The sequence below is a fragment of the Miniopterus natalensis genome, chromosome 17, assembly GCF_054644295.1.
Source record: "Miniopterus natalensis isolate mMinNat1 chromosome 17, mMinNat1.hap1, whole genome shotgun sequence".
In the NCBI taxonomy this organism is placed as follows: Eukaryota; Metazoa; Chordata; class Mammalia; order Chiroptera; family Miniopteridae; genus Miniopterus; species Miniopterus natalensis.
Window position 1 is genome coordinate 35942242 of NC_142097.1, and position 17764 is coordinate 35960005.

Here is a 17764-nt window from a genome sequence, read left to right on the forward strand (position 1 = left end):
TTTAGGCCAGTGTGGCCCCAGGCCAGCAGCAGCAGCAGCATCTCTGGGAACGGGAGGAATGCACGTTCTCAGCCCTGCCCCCACCCCACTGCAACACTCTGTCTCCCAGGTGGCATGAGCACTGAGGGTCTCAAGTCTTGCAGACCTTCCTTTCAGCCACTGCAATCTGGGTGGGGTCCCTGGCGCGGGCAGGTTAAACAGCCATCCCAGACAGGTGAATAAAGAAAAATTTATTAAAAGGGGATGGGAATATCCAAAGGGAAGGGCTACACAGTGCTGAGCCAAACAGTATTGGGTCCATGATGGCAGCAAAGTATACTCGGGACAGTGAAACAAGAAAGCAAAGAAGACACAGCAGGAAGCCTAGGCCGGGCTGCTTTGGCTCCCTGGGAAGTCAGAGAGGGAGAGAAGGGGGGCCTTGGAGAGGTAAGCCCAGGATGAGCTGCTGCTGCCCATTGCTCCCCTTTTGCAAGTCTCATGGGGTCTCCTTGGAGGGATGGAGATGGCTGGGGGTGGGGGGAGCACGTGCTGGATCCTTTGTCCTGAGCTATTTATCTCTTTCTTGCAGGTGTCAATCTGAGGGGAGGTCTCAGGGGAATGTCTCAATAGAATATTCATCAGCTTTCCAGGTGCGCTCTTTGTGTCATGGTCTGCATTATGTATCTGTGCCTGAGGCAGCCACAGCATCACTTGTCTGGTTTTGCTGCTTTTCTGGGCCTGGAGCTGAAATACAACTGAGGCCTAGATGTTATCTTTAGGGAGGAACGCTCAGGGCGTCTCAACGGCATGACCAGTGATATGCTGGGGTAAGACAGGTTACCCTGGGACAAAGTTCTTGTTTTCCCAGTATTGGCCCTTGCTAGGCATCCAGGGCTTCCTGCCCTGATGAGTCTGTTTCTGTACCTGGGTTTCTGTACCTGGCCCACCTAACAGTGGGGCAGTTGGAGAGGGTGGCTATCGGGCCTTGTCTAAACTCATCCAGCTGGAAGAGAGGTGACTTTTATTTTCTGTTAGGAATAAAAATCTAAGCTCTGGGCTGTCCTGAGGACTGATGTCATACATTCGCACTCTATGGGGAGCCCCAAGAGGGGCCCTACAACACATCTTTTGGTACCTAACAGTACACTCAAGAATTCACTCCTTTGAGCAAATCTTCTTACCTTTGGCCTTCTCTTAAAACAACTTACCAGTACCTCCTCATGAATTAATTTATTACATTTTTCTTTTACTTGAGGGGTCCAGAGCTGCAGGAGAAAGCTGAGACCTGGGTCTGCTTATGAAGCCAGCCTAGTCATCTGGATCAGGGGTGAAGAGAACCTGGGACCGATTGCAGCTTTTTGGAAGTGGTTGGGAAGGAGAGTGTAGAGAGGTTGTGGGGAGAGGAGGAGTTTAAGGAGGGAGTGGCTGGGACTCCATGGCTGCTGCTGAGCTCGGCAGGTGGGCTGGGGGAACCTGCCAGAGGCTGGGGAACCAGGCCAGGGAGCAGGTCTGAGACCTGGTGGGGGCAGGGAATACAAGAGCCCTATTGTGCTGGCGGGGAGCTCAGCAGGGGTCCTAGACAGGCTGGAGTCAGCAAAGGGGTGTGTGTGTGTATGTGTGAGGGGCTGGGCAAGAGACCCGAAGCTGGAAGGGGTCAAAGAGCAGCTGGCTGGCAGACAAGGCTTCGTCCACCCCTGGCCGTGGGTCAGGCCGCCTGGGTGTGGAAGGAAGTGCCCAGCTATAGAACTATGGTAACATCAGTCTCGTTTAAGCCTCCAAGCACAGTCTGCAACTGTGGTGGCCTCCTGTGCTGCCCAAGCCTTCTCACCCTGAAGGCAGCTTGGGGAGGGGTCGAAGAGGGCAGGATCAGCAAAGGGAAGGGGATCTAGCACTACTGCTTTGCAGGGAAGTTTCTCGGCTGTGTTTCTTCTTAGCCTAGACATAGGCGTGGTGGAAACACCTCACTGATTTTACAGAGGAAACAGGCTCGAGAGATTTGGTGCCTGGAAGTAGGTAGAGCAGGATCAAATGGGGGTGGACTGCAGGCTTGAAAATGTGATGTGGATTCTGAGCACCATCTTGTGGCAGACAGAAGGCTGCACCTCTGGCCCAGCTGGAGGCACATCTCACCCTAATCAAGGGCTCCACTCCCCCAGGCTGCCTTTCTCTATCCCTCCCCTCCCTCATGGCTAGCCCTTATAAATCCACTTGGAGACCCAGCTGGCCTGGACAGCATCCCAGCTTCTGCAGTCCTGGGCTGGAACTGAACTTTGGGAAAATGGGGACATGGCTTCCTGCAATATTCCTGCTTCAAGTTCCCTAAGCCATCTGATCTTGTCATATTGCTTTACAGATGAAGCTAAAATCCTGCTCCATGCCAGCCCTGGACAACCCTGTCTTCCTGTTCCTGTGCCCTAATTGACAGGTGGGGGAATTGAACCCTCTGCCTTGACTTCCTCATGGTTTCTGTAAGGCTTGAACGGGGTTGGAGATGTTTTCATGAAAATGCTTTCAACAGCTGAAAAAGTAAAAAGCAGAGGGTGTTGCCAAATGACTCCTTCCTGTCATAGGGACCCCTGGAGAGGAGTCTGCAGGACACAGAAGGCCCCCTCTGGGGGTATTGGCCTGATCCTAGAAAGAAGCCTGTCCTAGATTCAGACCTGAGCCCTGTACCTCAAGAGAAGGGCATGCCACTGAAATGCAAGAAAAAGAAGGTCTTTCCCTACAAATTAATTTCAGGAGCCATTGCTTCTTTGTATCTACAGATTCTCAGAACCCTACCTACAACCTTAACACTAACTCTGCTCCCTAGCCTACATTAACTACACCAAACTGTGCCCAGTTTTGGAATCTGGTAGAACAAGATGACAGAAGAGCCTCTAGTGAGGACTGCATTCAGGTCACAACTTTCAACTTGTGTGACCTCGGGCCAGGTGCTCACACTGAGTACCAGTCACATCTATAAACTTCAAAAACACATCTATTGAGAGCTTTCTGTTTATAATACCTTGGGCTAGACTGGGAGGTGAAAAGAAACATCAGACTTGGTCCCTGCATTAAGGAAGGTTATTTACTTATTTAAAGTAACATTTATTTTTTTAAATTATTATATTTTAATCCTCACCCAAGGATATTTTTTCCATTGCTTTTCAGAGAGTGGGGGGGTGAGAGAAACATCGGTGTGAGAGAGACACATCGATTGGTTGCCTCCCACACTTGCCCCAACCAGGGCAGGGACCGAGCCTGCAACCGAGGTACGTGCCCTTGGCTGGAATCAAACCTGAGACCCTCCAGTCCACAGGCTGACACTCTTAACCACTGAGCCAAAATGGCTAGAGCAAGGTTATCATTTAGAAGCTAAACATAATAAATGTAAGCTGGGAGCTGATAAGTTCCATAAGAGCAAGATGAGGTCCCTGAGAATTTGGGAGATGGTGTAGAGCTGGACTTTGAAAGATAGGCAGAATGAACTAGAATGAGACACGGCAGTGTCTGCAGCAAAGGATCCTTCCTAGTTGCTATGCTCTTCCCAGTATGAAATGTTTGTCATACCTCCAGGCCGCAGCCAGGTGACCATCTTTGAAAACTTGGCTCAAGCGTCACCTGCAGCCTGCCTTCCTCTGCGCTCACAGCGCCTTGTACATTTTTCTCTTACTTCCCTGCCTTACCGCATTTGTGTCTCACTTGGCACCGAACATCACAAAACTAGTAAGTGGACCCTGGTCGGTGTGGCTCAGTTTGTTGAACATAGTCCCATGCACCAAAAGGTCACTGGTTCAATTCCCGGTCAGGACACATGTCCAGGTTTTGGGTTATATCCCCAGTCGGGACGCATAGGGGAGGCAACTGATCTATGTTTCTCTCTCCCCCCCTCTTTCTTCTTTCCTTCTCTCTCTAAAAAATCAATAAAAACATATTTAAAAAACAAAACAAAGCTAGTAAGTGAGAGAGCCAGGATTCTAGTCTCCTTTCACTAAACTGGTTTGACAGAATCAGCAGAACCACTGTGCCTGTATTTGGCTAACAGTCAGTGTCTGTCTGTTATTGATTCCACTATAGCAAATACAATCTTGGCAGAAATTCCCCGGAATAGGTCGTAGAGTTGCCTGGCACATGCTAACAGCTGTTTTAACAGGAATGGTGATGGTGATGAGGTTGTGGGCGTAGAGGATACTGGCCCTTCTTTGGAAGTAGATAAGGGTCTGGGTGCTGGTGAGGGGTCCCTCTGAATGCCTGCAGACTGTGACCATGTTCTGTTAACAACTGATCCTGCACAGGATCTTTAAGCAGCGGGGACCAGGCTAGATTCTCCAAAGGGAGAATTGCCCAGATGTAGCCCTGCTCTTTGCCCTGCAGGCTCAAGATATAAGACATTTATTTAGTGACAACATATGTGGACCCAAACAATCAGCGGAATACCATGTATAACCCTGGCTGGCTGAGCAGGAAGTTTCATCCTTTACAGAGACTAGAACAGGGCGTCAGAGGAGAAACATCAGTCCCTGCTAATGAAACGCGCTTTCGTGCTCCTCAGCCCTTGAGTGGCAGCTTCTCTGCCTGGAATGTGGCAAAAATTGTGTCTATTTTCCCCACTAAACAAAACTCTTCTAGTGCTGTTACCTGGTTTACTCATCTTTGCTTGCCCAGCAGCTAGCACAGGGCTAGCAATCGATGGTTGTTGAGTTTTATCCCGGGAAAATGAAGAAATGAGAGAGCATCTGTGAACTGGGCACCCTGGACTGGTGCTGGTAAGTGGTGGACTTTCTGGATCCATGTCATTCACTGGTGATGTCTGGTAGTTGGCTTCTGCCCTGTTGTTGGAAGGAATGCCAAAATCTTCTTGGGCTGGTGGGGCAGGGCCATCCAACCCTGTTCCAGAACCTTGGGAGCCTTGCCTGAGTTCCCCTTCAGAGGAAAGGGGAAATTTGGTGAAGACCGTGGCCAGCACATCCAGAGAAAGTGAGCTGATGGAAGCGCCTGTAAGTTGACTTTGCAAAGACACATGCTGATTTTTGGTCACTCAAGATGGAAGAAGACAGCAGCTTAGTCAAAGCTGGCAAATCTTCCAACCCCTTGTAGATAACAGGAGAAGTAAGAGAAAGGGGGCTGAGAGGATGATCTTTGAGACAGCCCCAGTGTGCCCAGTAGCCTGCAGAGCCCTAGGATCCCGGCATGCCACATCAAGGTCTGTTCCAAAGGGCTTCGGTGAAGCAGCAGTCAGCAGAAGGCATGTGCTCTGTCAGACCTGTCTAACCTACCTGAGTGCCATGAGCTTCTTTGGCCTGGTTGCTAACCATATTTTAGAGCAAAAATGCAGGTAGTGGGAATCTTTCCAGGGGACTGTAGGGTATTTCAGTGGGTGCTCACTCTGGGGCCCTGCATCCTCTGTATTTGCCAAGAAGCTCAGCCCAGCAGAGAAGGGAAGAGCTAAGTTAGCATCTTTGACCCCATCCCCACTCTGCAGAGATGGGGAAAGATTTACCCAAGGCAAGAATAGGGGAAAAAAGGGAAAAAAAAATATTTTATTTCCAAAAATAGCACTGAGGTGGACTACACAGGAAACAATAAAATTTATATTACTTTCATAGTGTTTTTATTTGATTACTCATGGTGGGAGAACGTGAATCTTCTCTGCATTTAGGGCCTCTAAATGTCTGTCTGGTGCTGTGCCCAGAGATCCCAAGCAGCTTTTCCAGGGTCACTAGGGGAATCAGAGGTAGAGGTGGGGCTTGACTCCAAGTCCCGACTCCCAATTCAGTGCTCTGCGCTGCGGTGACCTGTTGCATAAGATGGACTAGCTGTGGATTGTCTTCCCTTTTATGAAATTTCCATTTGGTCCTTCGCAACCAGCCAGCCAGCCAGCCCGTTGCTGGTGAGAGTGATGTCTGTCTTCTGGGGCATCCAGTGGACAGATTTTCTCTAGCTTTCTGGATGTAGCCCCAACTAGCAAAAGCACTACACCCCTCTGCGCCAGGGACGCTGAACAGGTTATGCAAATACCAAAACGAGACGTGCAAACTGTTTGCGCTCTGCCCAGGGTATCGGGGCCTTGCCTCCCCCTCCCCCAATCTTCGACCCAGTGGCCGAGCTTTGGGCTCCGCCCCTTCCCCACCAGACCGGAGGAGGGGTCCTCCCAGGCGTGAAGGTGGCGGATGCTGGGTGGCTCGAGACGTCGGCAGAAAGAAGCGGGATAGAGGGGGCGCCAGCGGCCCGAGTGTGGCCGCCTGGGTCAGCCTCGAGCCCCCGCCCCGGATCAGCCGGGCTCGCTGTCCACGTCCCGCCACGGCGCGAAGTTTGCGGAAAGTTTTGCAGTTGCTTCCCCGCCCGCGCCAGCCGGGGAGCTGTGACGCAGCGTCTGGGGCTCCCGGCCCGGGCCGAGGAGAGTGGGGAGGCGAGGTGGGGAGTGGGAGGGAAACGGAAAACGGGAGAGCGCGCACGCTAGGGTCCTCCTCGACCCCGCGGACCCTCCTCTCCACTTCCCCTCCCTCTCCCCCTCTGCGCGCTCTCCAGCCCGAGTCTCCCCCAACCCCCCACGCTGCCCGCTTCCCTTCCCCTCTGCCCCTCACGCCCTCCTCCCGGGTTCTGCGCTCCTCCCTCCGCCCTCCCTCCGCCCGGCCAGCCTCCTTCCCTCCTCCTTTCCTCCTCTCCCCGGGAGGCATCACTTCGTCCCGACCCGGAGGAAGACGCGAGCCCCTCGCGGGCGGTCATCACAGCCCAGCGCCCCGGCTGCCACAGCGCCCAGCGCCCGTGCGCCCACGGTCCCCGCGTCCCCGGAGCGGCGCGCCGCGGGCATGGGGCCCCGCCGGGAGGCTCCCGCGCCCTGGCTTCGTCACCTGCTGCGCTGCGTCCTGCTTCTCGGGGGTCTGCACTTGGGCCGCCCCGGCCCCCCGGGGGACGCTGCCACTGTCGCCCTCCCAGGTAAGGCGCTGCCAACTTGGCCAACTTCGGGGGCCGGGCGGGGGGAAGCGCCGGGGAGCGGGCCTCTTCTCGACTTTTCCCTCCTTTTTTCCCCTTTTTTTTTCTTCCTAGAGCGTGTGTGCGTGTGTGACTGGGTTTTTAAAAATCGTCTCAGCTTTTCTGAAAGCGGGGAGGAGAGGGGGAGGAGCGCGCCTGGAGGTGGGGGAGGACCTGAGTGGAACCAGATGTGGCCGGCGGAGGGGGAGGGGCGCCCGGGGGTCTGGAGCAGCCTCGGAGGAAGAGGGCGGGCTTCGCGAGGACCCCGCGCGGGCCTTGCTGGACCACCCGGCAGCGGCCCTGCCCTCGGCCTCGGACCGGCGGGGTGCGCCCACGGGAGCCGGAGGCTCCGTCCAGTAGACTCCAGGCGGGTCTTCTTGCTTCTCCCAGGACTGATACGTTATGATTGTTTTCGAATAATTCGTAAGGGCTTGTGTGCCTTCCTGGAATCTCGGCGTGTTTATAATTTTCTTTTCCACACTTGGTTTTCAAGGGCAGCTTGTGGCATGCGGCATCTTCACTGCTTGAACAGAGCTCTGTGGGCCAGTTTTGTGCCACCAGGATGCAGCAACAGGCTGGACAGCGTGTGTGTATGTGTGTGCGTGTGTGCGTGTGTGTGTGTGTGTGTGTGTGCGTGTGTGTGTGCGTGTGTGTGCGCGCGCGCGCCTGTCCTGTGGGCGGCTCTGACCAAACTGGCACCCTCCAGAGTAGACAGATCTCGGGCTGCTAAAAAGCTGCTAAAGATGCAAAAACCCAACCAACAAAAAACAAAAACCTTAAGCTGTACCTTCTCTTTCTGCTGTTTTTTTCTAAAGGGTGACAATGAAGTGTGGGGACAGCCGGACCCCTCACCAAGAATCTGAGAGCTAAAGGGAAAGATCTGCTCAGGTTCTGGGGGGCTTGCCTGAGTCAAAGCTGTAATTCCAAGGAGTGCAGTCATTACAGCCCAGGGCTGGGCCCAGCTCCATCTTGCTTTATGTTTAATTTGGGGATGGTGGTGAGTGAGAAGGGACAGTCAGTGCAGCGTTTGCAATTTTGTGCAAAGGCCAGACAACCCCATGACCAGTGCTTGCTGGGTTGACCTGCCCACCAGGTGTGACTTGCCACCAAAACACCTATGTGCCACCATTGTGCCAATGAGAGAGGTGGAGGCCAGAGTGACCCTACTCACACCAAGCAGTCCCCCTGAATTTCACAGCCATCTAGAACTGAATGTGGACCAATACAAACCAGGCACTAGCTCCCTACCCGCTGCTGGGCAGGGCACACCGGCTGCCCCTGCCTCCCACATTCTTACCTGTGTCTTGCTCCTCAGTGGAGGAACCCAGAGGCAGGAAGGGTGGGAGGGGTGGAGGAGGGCAGCCATTCCGGAGCCCCAGAGCGAGTTTTAAAGCCAGGCCCTGGGAGAGTCGTGGCCAGAGTGCTGACTCAGCCCCCCCTCCCCCATGGAGCTTTTGACAGGGGGAGCTGGAAGGGTGTAGTGAGAGGCCCTGTCAGGGAGGTCGCCTGCAGTGCCCCCTCTGCCTCCTGGTCTCCTCTCGGCCCCTGTTCTCCCACGGGCTGTGTCCCTGCACTTGTAGCCCCCACTTCCCAGGGACATTGCATCGATCAGCAAGCTTCCACATAACCCCCAGAGCAGCCCAGCCCACCTTGCTGGTCTCCCTGTCTGCCTCTGCAAAGCCTGGTCTCCGTGGCAGCAGTTGAGGAAGAGGAGGGTGAAGTTGTAGGTCCTGCCCCTGCACATCACTGTTCCCTCTGTCCAGAATGCCCCTCCTCGAGGCTGAATTCCCCCCTTATCCCCCTGTACCAGGTGAATTAGGTGGTCACTGGGAAGAATGTACCAGCGCCACGACCCGAATGGCCCCAGGAAATGCTTGTGGGAGCTGGGCTTCGTCTTGGCTGGCCACCGCCACTGCCGCTGGCCTGAAACTTACCCTGGGGACAGTGCCTGCGGGCGGCTTCCTGTGGGATGAGAGGGTGGAGCACTGCAGCGCCCCTTGCGGCTGCCAGGGGGGCGGCGATGCCTTCCTGGAGGGGGCTGGCAGAACCCATCTTTACTCCACCTCCATGGGATGCCCCATGCATGTGGCCTGAAGACCTCTGTTAATTTGTTAAATGGCTGCATTTTTGAGCAGCATTCACTGTTCAGTGCTGAGCCAAATATTGAGGAGGAGGGAAGGTACGGAAGAGTGTAAGATGGATCCTTGGAGAAAAGGAAATCTTGGAGAATGAATCGTGACACATTTAACAGGGTGGGGAGGCAGGATTCCATTGGCGGGGTGCCTGCTCAAGGCTGGGAGCCATGCTAAATGCTTTACACGCAGCTTCTCATTTAATTCTGATCATAACTCGAGGAAGTAGGTATTGTTGGGCCCGTTTTGCGATGGAAATGGAGGCAAAAAGGGGTTTGATCATTTACTTTGCGTCACACAGCTAGTAAGTGAAAATCTGGGACTGTGGGTACTTAATATCTGGAGGCTGGAGAAACTCTGGGGCCAAGGGTCAGCAAGGCTCTCTGGAGGGAGGCTGGGTGGGACCAGGCTTTGCAGAGGCAGGGAGGGGGAGACCAGGAAGGTGGGCTGGGTGGTTCTGGGAGTTATATAGAAGCTTGCTGGGCTGGGGTGGAGAGTTCCTGAGTGGGGTGGGGTGGGGTGGGAGGCAAACGCGAGTGAAAGAGACCAGAATGCAGGAGCGACTTGCCATCTGGCAGTGGGAGATCCTGGAAAACCCCTGCAGGTTTCTGAGCAGAGGATTGAGGTTAAGATTGGATAGAGTTGCTGGGAGCCCCAGGGATGCAGGTCAAGGAGTAAGGAGACCTGGGAAATCTTCCTATGGGGACAGACTCTGCCGTCTAAGGGGGGGTGTGTGTGTGTGTTTCCTTTTGAAAGGCATCAGTTATTTGCTGCTACTGCCAGAGTCAGGCAGACAAATTGCCTGCAACCCCTCCCCCCAATAGTCAGTCTTTCTGTTCCAACCTACTTACCTTCTGTGAGCTGTCAGGGCGGGGGTAGTGCCCACCTGAGTTATGGTTGGTTCTGGGATCCCCTCAGTTTACCTAGGCAAGATGAGGGTACAGACAGGGGAGGAGGAAGCCGAGTCTTGGGCCCTGTTTGTTCACACTAGAGAATCTTGGCTTTCTGATGCCTACACGGTACAGTGGTTTGGGCTGATGAGATGATCTCAGAAGTACCTTGACATTCTCAGAGGGGTATTCATTTGGATTCACCACTAATGTAAGCATTCAGTAGGAGCCCTGCGGTACCTGGGCAGGAACGCAGTGGTAACAGCAGTGGGTAATTCATGTGCTGGGCACTGTGCCAAGTGCTTACCCGCATAGCTCTTGTACATCTTGCCGCCCCAGGAGGGTGTTATCACCCATTGTACACACGGGCAGCAGTTTAGAGATGTGAAGTCGTTTGCTCAAGACTTCTACCACCACACCACTTGAAAGTGGTAAAATTAGGATTCGAACCCAGGTGTGGCTGCTGAGCAGGACTACTTCAGTGCCAGATCATGCTGTCTGTAAAATGAAGCACTGCAAGGGTATATGCCAGGAAAGACCGGAAAATTCTGCTCTCTGGGTTTCCCCTCTGTCTCCAAGCCCTCTCTAACATCTTCTCACCATGTCCTCAGAGAGCTCCAGGGAGAGGATAGAGCGGGCAGCCCTCTGTTACACTCCAGCTGTCCTGGCGCTTGTCTCTCCCCCTGTCCAGTGGGCCCGAGAGGCAGGGACTGAGTCCTGCTGAGTGTCCTCAGAGTATCTGAGGTGCCCACCCTGAGGAGGCACGGATAAGTGAGGAGGAGCCAGCCCCAGCCCAGCACCCCAGCTTCCCTGAGGGCAGGGATGTGCGTTTCTTCCTCAGCCAGTGGATGCTCACTGAGTCTGCGCGGTGCTGAGAGCAGGGATGCCCGGGCCTGTTCTTTGGAGTCCACTTTCCCCTGCACTTGGAGGGCCCTGGGCATTGCTGACGGGAAGTGCCTCTTCCTGTTTGGTCCTTCATGAGGTGGGGAGGGGCCACTTTCCCATGACTGGGCCCTATAAATCTGGGTGGGGTGGGCCATCGGAGTAATGATGTAGCTCTTGGAACTCACCCTGGGCACTGCACATCCCTGTTACTCCTCGGTTAGGGGTTGTGTCAGTAAACAGGCAGACTGGATGAAGCCATCTGTGGCCCAGGGGACCTGCCAGCATCACTAGCTCCAGCCCCTACACTTGAGCATGGGCCCATGTGGAACTCCAGTGAATAGTTCCTTCCCTGGCCTTCCTCTTCTTTGGACCTCTCTGGCCCCTCTCCGGAGCCCCTTGACTGTGCAGACCCCTCCCACCCTGCATGGCTGGGCCCATGCTCTGTCCCTCCCCCCCTTTGGTTCCTCTGACTGCATTCTGTCCCACAGCTCTGGTTGTGCTTCCCCTGTTCTTAGCACGCTCTGCTCCATCCCCCCTGAACCTTCCCTGCCTCCCCACCTCCAGGCCTTTGCACATACTGGTCCCCCTGCCTGGGATACCCTTCCCTTCTTGCTCCCTGGCTGCACCTGCCCCTTCCTTCAAGACTCAGGAGAAGGACATGAGGAGCCCTGATCATTGCCTCTTGGGCTCAGGTGGGCTGAGGAGTGACAAGCACCCAGATGTCACACACAGGAGTGACAAGCACCCAGATGTCACAACCTCAGAATGGAGGGAAGGGGTCTCATTTTAGCCCTTTCTCCAGAATCACCTCTAAGAGGACATGGTGAGAAGCTTCTCTGGGGGTTTAGAGTTCTTGTAGAAAAAGCAAAAAGCCAGTTTCCCAGCCTTTCCTGATGTCCTCAGCGAGTGTTTGGAAGGGGAAGCAGATGCCAGGCTCCCCAGTCGTAGACTGAGGCAGGAATGGGCATGGCTGGGACTTTCCCACTGACAGTCCTCTGGAAATGTAAATCAGGACAGGATTGGTGGGACCATAATTAATGCCACTCACCAGCTGCATGACCCTGGGCAGATGCTCCAGTTCCTTTATTTGTATATATTACGAAATGATTCCCACAAGAGTTACAAAATATTTTTTTTCTTGTGATGAGAATTTTTTCTTTGTAGTAGAAAGGCAATGAGGAGAGTTATCCTTCCAGAGTTTTAGATGATGCCACAGTCATAAAAAACATATGGCATTGCATAAACAGACGAAAGTCCAATGGACTGAAATAAATTTCAGTAGACTTAAGCTGTTATAAGAAGTTAATATGAGACACTCCAGAAAAAACATACTAATGGGGAAAAGAATCTTTACTTTTATGTTATTGGACAACCAGATTATAATTTAAAATTTTAATTTCAATCTATAGCTAATCACATTTGAGGAAACTCAGATGACAAGTTGTCACATAGAAAGTGCAAAGATCACTAGAAGTTAAAGAACTTTCTTTAAATACATAATTAAACTAGTAAAAACAGGAAACGTAATCTTGGCAGAGCTATGAAGACGTTAGTACATGTAACTGGGACACCATAAATTGGTTCACTCTTTCAGGATTCAGTCTTTCAGACAATATGTCAGAAACTAGATATGTAAGACTTCATAGCCTTTGACTTCATAATTCCACTTTTGGGAATTCATGAGGCATTAATCCCAAAGAGAAAAATGTTCATAGAGGTGCTGTTTGTGGTTGCAAAACAAATTGGAAACCATCTAAATGCCCAGCAATGACTACAGCACACTAAGATACCTTCACATGACAGACAATGTACATAGCTAATATAAGTAACAAATACACAGTACACAGAATATGTCTAAGAAGGAAGTTCTCATGACCACAAGGCAATCTTTCAAAATAATCTGCACACACTAGTAATAATGAAGTGAAGATGCACGCTCGATCACTGGTCATCATTCATTCATTCAGTTGACTGTTTTTGTTCTCCTGAGCACTAACAATGTGCTAGGCATGGTATTTGGTGCTAAGGACAATTTGGTGAACAAATCAAGCATGGTTCCTGCCTTCCCAAAGCTTGTATTTTGAGAGCCATCCCCCAAAATGGAGAGCAATGTAAATAGAGTCAAATGTTCACTGATTTCATTTTAGGTGCTATTTTTAAGTCCATTAGAAGAAACATGGAAGCAATAGACTGCTCTGAAGTCTCAGGTGCAGGGTGGGGAACCTGTCTGACGGCAGAGACCACCCTGAGTCAGACCAGCCTGGTGGAGTAGCAGTTCAACCAGAAACAGCCTTGCAGTCAGTCTTGGTCACTGAGGAAAGGATCTCTTGGTATAACCCCATAAAGGCTTGATCTCATTTCTGAGAATTTATAAGAGCATTGGTGGTTTGGAAGGTGCTTGGAAGAACTGTTTATAATAGCCAAAACAAAAACAAATGCACATTGAAAGAGATATGGGTAAATTACAGATATAAACACAATGAAATATAATGCAGCAATGAATGAATGAACCTCAGCTACATGCAATAGCGTGGGTGCATCTTAGAGACCGTGTGGAGTGGGGGAAAATCCCACAGGACTACGTTGGTATTATAATCTTTCTCAAACCATTGGAAAAGTTGGAAAAAATGTAATGCAGTGAGAAACTATATAGTCTTCACCTAGAAACACCAACTGTTAACATTTTGCCACATTTGCTTTACCTCGTGTGTGTGTGTGTGTGTGTGTGTGCGCACATGCATGTATATAAATCTCACATCTTTCTCCATTCATCTGAAATATTAAGTACCACAACAAGATTGAGAAACGTTTGTATGGATGTGTAATATACATGAACATAAATTGTATTTTGGGGATATGGATAAAATGTAGAAAGCTCACACCAAAAGTTAACAGGTTAGGTATGTCATATGCTGCTATACTAGATTATGTTATACATTATTTAACAGGGTAAGGCTTTTTTTCTTTAAACATCTCTGTAATGTGGGGCACAGGGGGCAGCTCTCTAAGTGTGATTCCAGCAGTCCTCCCCAACTTCCATCACACACCTTGGCCAAGCCTGCAGCCTGTGACTCCACGAAGCCATTGGCTAATCAGAGCCTCCCTGGCTGGGCGGGCCTCTCCCAGGCTCCAGGAGCCAGCTCTCCCAGCTGGCTGCGGAAGGCTTGAGTAAACCTGGGTGCCGAGTTGACAACCCCAGGGACTGCGACCCTGCGGGCTGGGACCCCGGTTGCAGTTTTCCCAGCAGCTCCGTGTCTGCCCCTCTTGTCGTCTTTTTAAAGGACAAGTTGGAGTTGAGCTTCCCCTGCTTGCACGCCTTTGTACGAGGTCAGCCATGGAGCAGGTTTTTCTGAAGAAGCTCTCATTCTGGGTGCTCCCTGGTTCTGAGCTCTTTTCATGAACTGTCCCCCAAATGCGAGCCTTTTCCTTTTGCACAAATTAGAGGAGTGTTTACAGAAGGGGCAACGAGAGAGGACTCAAACATTGTAATACAAGTTTGCATTTAGAGAACAGCAGACACAAAATTCTCTACCCACCGAAGGGCAGTACATATGGATGAAGCTGGAGTGCAAATCAGAAACGCGCCAGTGATAAGGGATGGGCTTTTGGAAGGCTGCCTGCATTTTAAGAACTGTGTGACGTGTCTGTATAACTTTATGCAACACATGAGAACTGGAGACCACATGACTATTTACTGAGCACATAACATCAACCGGGGTCAGCGTTAGGCAATTCCACATAGGCTGTGTTTGTAATACTCACATTCCTCCATTTCACAGATAAACTGAACCAAACAGGCTGAGATCCAGGATCACGTATCTAGTGAGTGGCATTTTTCCAACAGCATTTGCTCACTTCATGTCACTGTGTCTCATTTTGTTAATTCTCACAATACTTCAAACTTTTTAATTATTGCTATATTTGTCGTGGTGATCTGTCATCAGTGCTCTTTAATGTTCCTATTGTAATTGTCTTGGAGCACCACAAACCACACCCATATGAGACGGAGAACTTAATTGGTAAAGGTTGTGGGTATTCTGACTGCTCCACCAGCCAGCTGTTCCCCTCCCCCGCCTCAGTTCTCCCTTTCCTAAGACACAACAATATTGAAATTAGGCAAATTAATAACCTCTCAATGACCTCTTAAGTGTTCAAGTGAAAGGAAGCGTTCTCACTTTAAATCATAAGCTAGAAATGATTAAGCTTAGTGAAGGAGGTATATCGAAAGCCAAACACAGCCTCTTGCACCAAATAGTTAGTCATGTTGTGAATGCAAAGGAAAAGTTCTTGAGGAAAAGTAAAAGTGCTGCGCCAGTGAACAAATGATAAGAAAGCAAAACAGTCTTATTGCTGATATGGAGAAAGCTTTAGTGGTTTAGCTGGTAGATCAAACCAGCCACAACATTCCCTTAAGCCAAAGGCTAATCCACAGCAAGGCCCTAATTTTCTTCAGTTCTCTGAAGGCTGAGAGATGTTAGGAAGCTGCAGAAGAAAAGTTTGAAGCTAGTAGAGGTTGGTTCATGAGGTTTAAGAAAAGAAACCACCTTGCCCAGCTGGGCGTGGCTCAGCGGTTGGGCTTCAACCTAGGATCTAGGAGGTCACAGTTCGATTCCCGGTCAGGGCACATGCCCGGGTTGTGGGCTCGATGCCCAGTCTGGGGGATGCAGGAGGCAGCCGATCAATTGATGTTCTATCTCTCTCCCTCTCCCTCCTCTCTCTGAAATCAATAAAGATATATTTAAAAAGGAAAAGAAAAGAAGCCAGCTCAATAACAAAAGTGTGAGGTGAAGTAACAAGTAGAATCTGCAGCAAGTCACCCAGAAGATCTAGCTGAGATAATGAAGGTGGCTACACCAAACAACAGATTTTCAATGTAGATAAAACAGCCTGGCTACACCAAACAACAGATTTTCAATGTAGATAAAACAGCCTTACATTGAAAGAAGGTGCCATCTATGACTTTCATAGCTAGAGAGGAGAAGTGAATGCCTGGTTTCAAAGCTTCAAAGGACAGGCTCCCTCTCTTGTTAGGGGCTAATGCAGCTGGTGACTTTTTGTTGAAGCCAGTGCTCACTCACCGTTCTGAAAATCCCAGGGCCCTTAATAATTATGCTAAATCTCCTCTGCCTGTGCTCTATAAATGGAACAACAAAGCCTGGGTGACAGCACATCTGTTTACAACATGGTTTACTGAATATTTTTAGCCCACTGGAAACCTACTGCTTAGGAAAAAAATAAAAAGATTCCTTTCAAAATACTACAATGCACCCGGTCACCCAAGAGCTCTGGTGGAGATGTACAACGAGATTAATGTTGTTTTCATATGTGCTAACACAACATTCATTCTGCAGCCCATGGATCAAGGAGTCATTTTGACTTTCACATCTTAATATTTAAGAAATACCTGTTGTAAAGCTATAGCTGCCATAAATAGCGATTCCTCTTACAGATCTGGGCAAAGTAAATTGAAAACCTTCTGGAGAGGATTCACCATTCTAGAAGTCATTAAGAACATTCATGATTCATGGAAAGAGGTCAAAATATCAACATTAACGAGTTAGGAAGAAGTTGATTGCAACCCTCGTGGATGACTTTGAGGGGTTCAAGGTTTCAGTGGAGGAAGTAACTGCGGATGTGGTGGAGATAGCAAAGAACTGGAATTAGAAGGGGAGCCTGAAGATGTGACTGAATTGCTGCAATCTCATGATTAAAGTCTTCTTGTGGAGGGAATAACTCCTGGCAAAGATGCTGTGAAGATTGTTCAAATGACGACAAAGGGATTAGGCTATGACATAAACTTCGTTGATAAAGCAGTGGAAGGGTTTGAGAGGATTGACTCCCATTTTGAAAGAAGTTACATTGTGGGCAAAATGCTATCAGACAGCATAGCGTGCAACAGAAAAGTCATTCATGAAAGGAAGACTCAATCAATACAGCAAACTTCATTGTTGTCTTATTTTCAGAAACCCCCCCAGCCACCCTACCCTTCAGCAACCACCACCCTGATCAGTCAGCAGCCATTAACATCGAGGCAAGATGCTCCACCAGGAAAAAGATTGCAACTTGCCAAACTTGCAGAGGTGGGGAGTCTTTTTTTCTGCCAAGGGCATATGGATATTTATAACTTCACCTGAGGGCCATACAAAATTATCACCTTAAAAATTAGCCTGCTATATTTGGTCAAACATTTAATTAACTCACCCCTGATGTGATGGCTGGAACTGCTTCTCTTTGGTGAAGCCTGGGCAGGGCCAGACCAAATGATTTCACGGGCTGTATATTGCCTGTGGGCCAGACGTTCCCTACCCCTGCTAAAGACTCAGGTGATGGTTAGCATTTTTTAGCAATAAAGTATTTTATATTAATCCTTACCTAAGGATATTTTTTCCATTGCTTTTCAGAGAGAATGGAAGGGAGAGAGAGAGAGAAGGAGGGGGTGGACATCAATGTGAGAGAGACACATTGACTGGTTGCCTCCCTCATGAGCCCCAACAGCAGCCAGGGATTGAGCCTGCAGCCGAGGTACGTGTCCTTGGCAGGAATCAAACCCGGGACCCTTCAGTGCGCAGGCTAATGCTCTAGCCACTGAGCCAAACCTGCCAGGGCAGCAATAAAGTATTTTTCAATTAAGGTATGTACATTACATTGCTTTTTAGACATAATGTTATTGCACACTTAATAGATTGACTAAGAATAGTGTAAGCATAACTTTTATATGTACTGGGAAACCAAAAATGTGCCTGTGACTTGCTCTATTGAGGTAGCCTGGAGTGGAACCCTCGGTGTCTCTGAGGAATGCCTGTACTATCTACTTACGTGCTTCTCCTGTCTCCCTCTCTGCTCCCCCCCCATCTCTCTCTGGTGTTTATCCATCCCTTGCTTTAAAAAATTGTATTTCTTGGAGTATAATATAAATACAGGAAA

General features: G+C 50.2%; 1 protein-coding gene across 4 annotated transcripts in view; it reads left to right on the plus strand.

The window, feature by feature from the left end:
• The first annotated feature begins 6742 nt into the window (after positions 1–6742).
• MRC2 (mannose receptor C-type 2) overlaps positions 6743–17764 on the plus strand; it is a 50773-nt gene continuing 39751 nt past the window's right edge. For all 4 annotated transcript variants that reach the window (XM_016204129.2, XM_016204136.2, XM_016204143.2 and 1 more), the window contains exon 1: positions 6743–6897. In XM_016204129.2, coding sequence (XP_016059615.2) covers positions 6771–6897 — 127 coding nt within the window. In that variant the 5' untranslated portion in view covers positions 6743–6770. The remainder of the gene's footprint in view (positions 6898–17764) is intronic.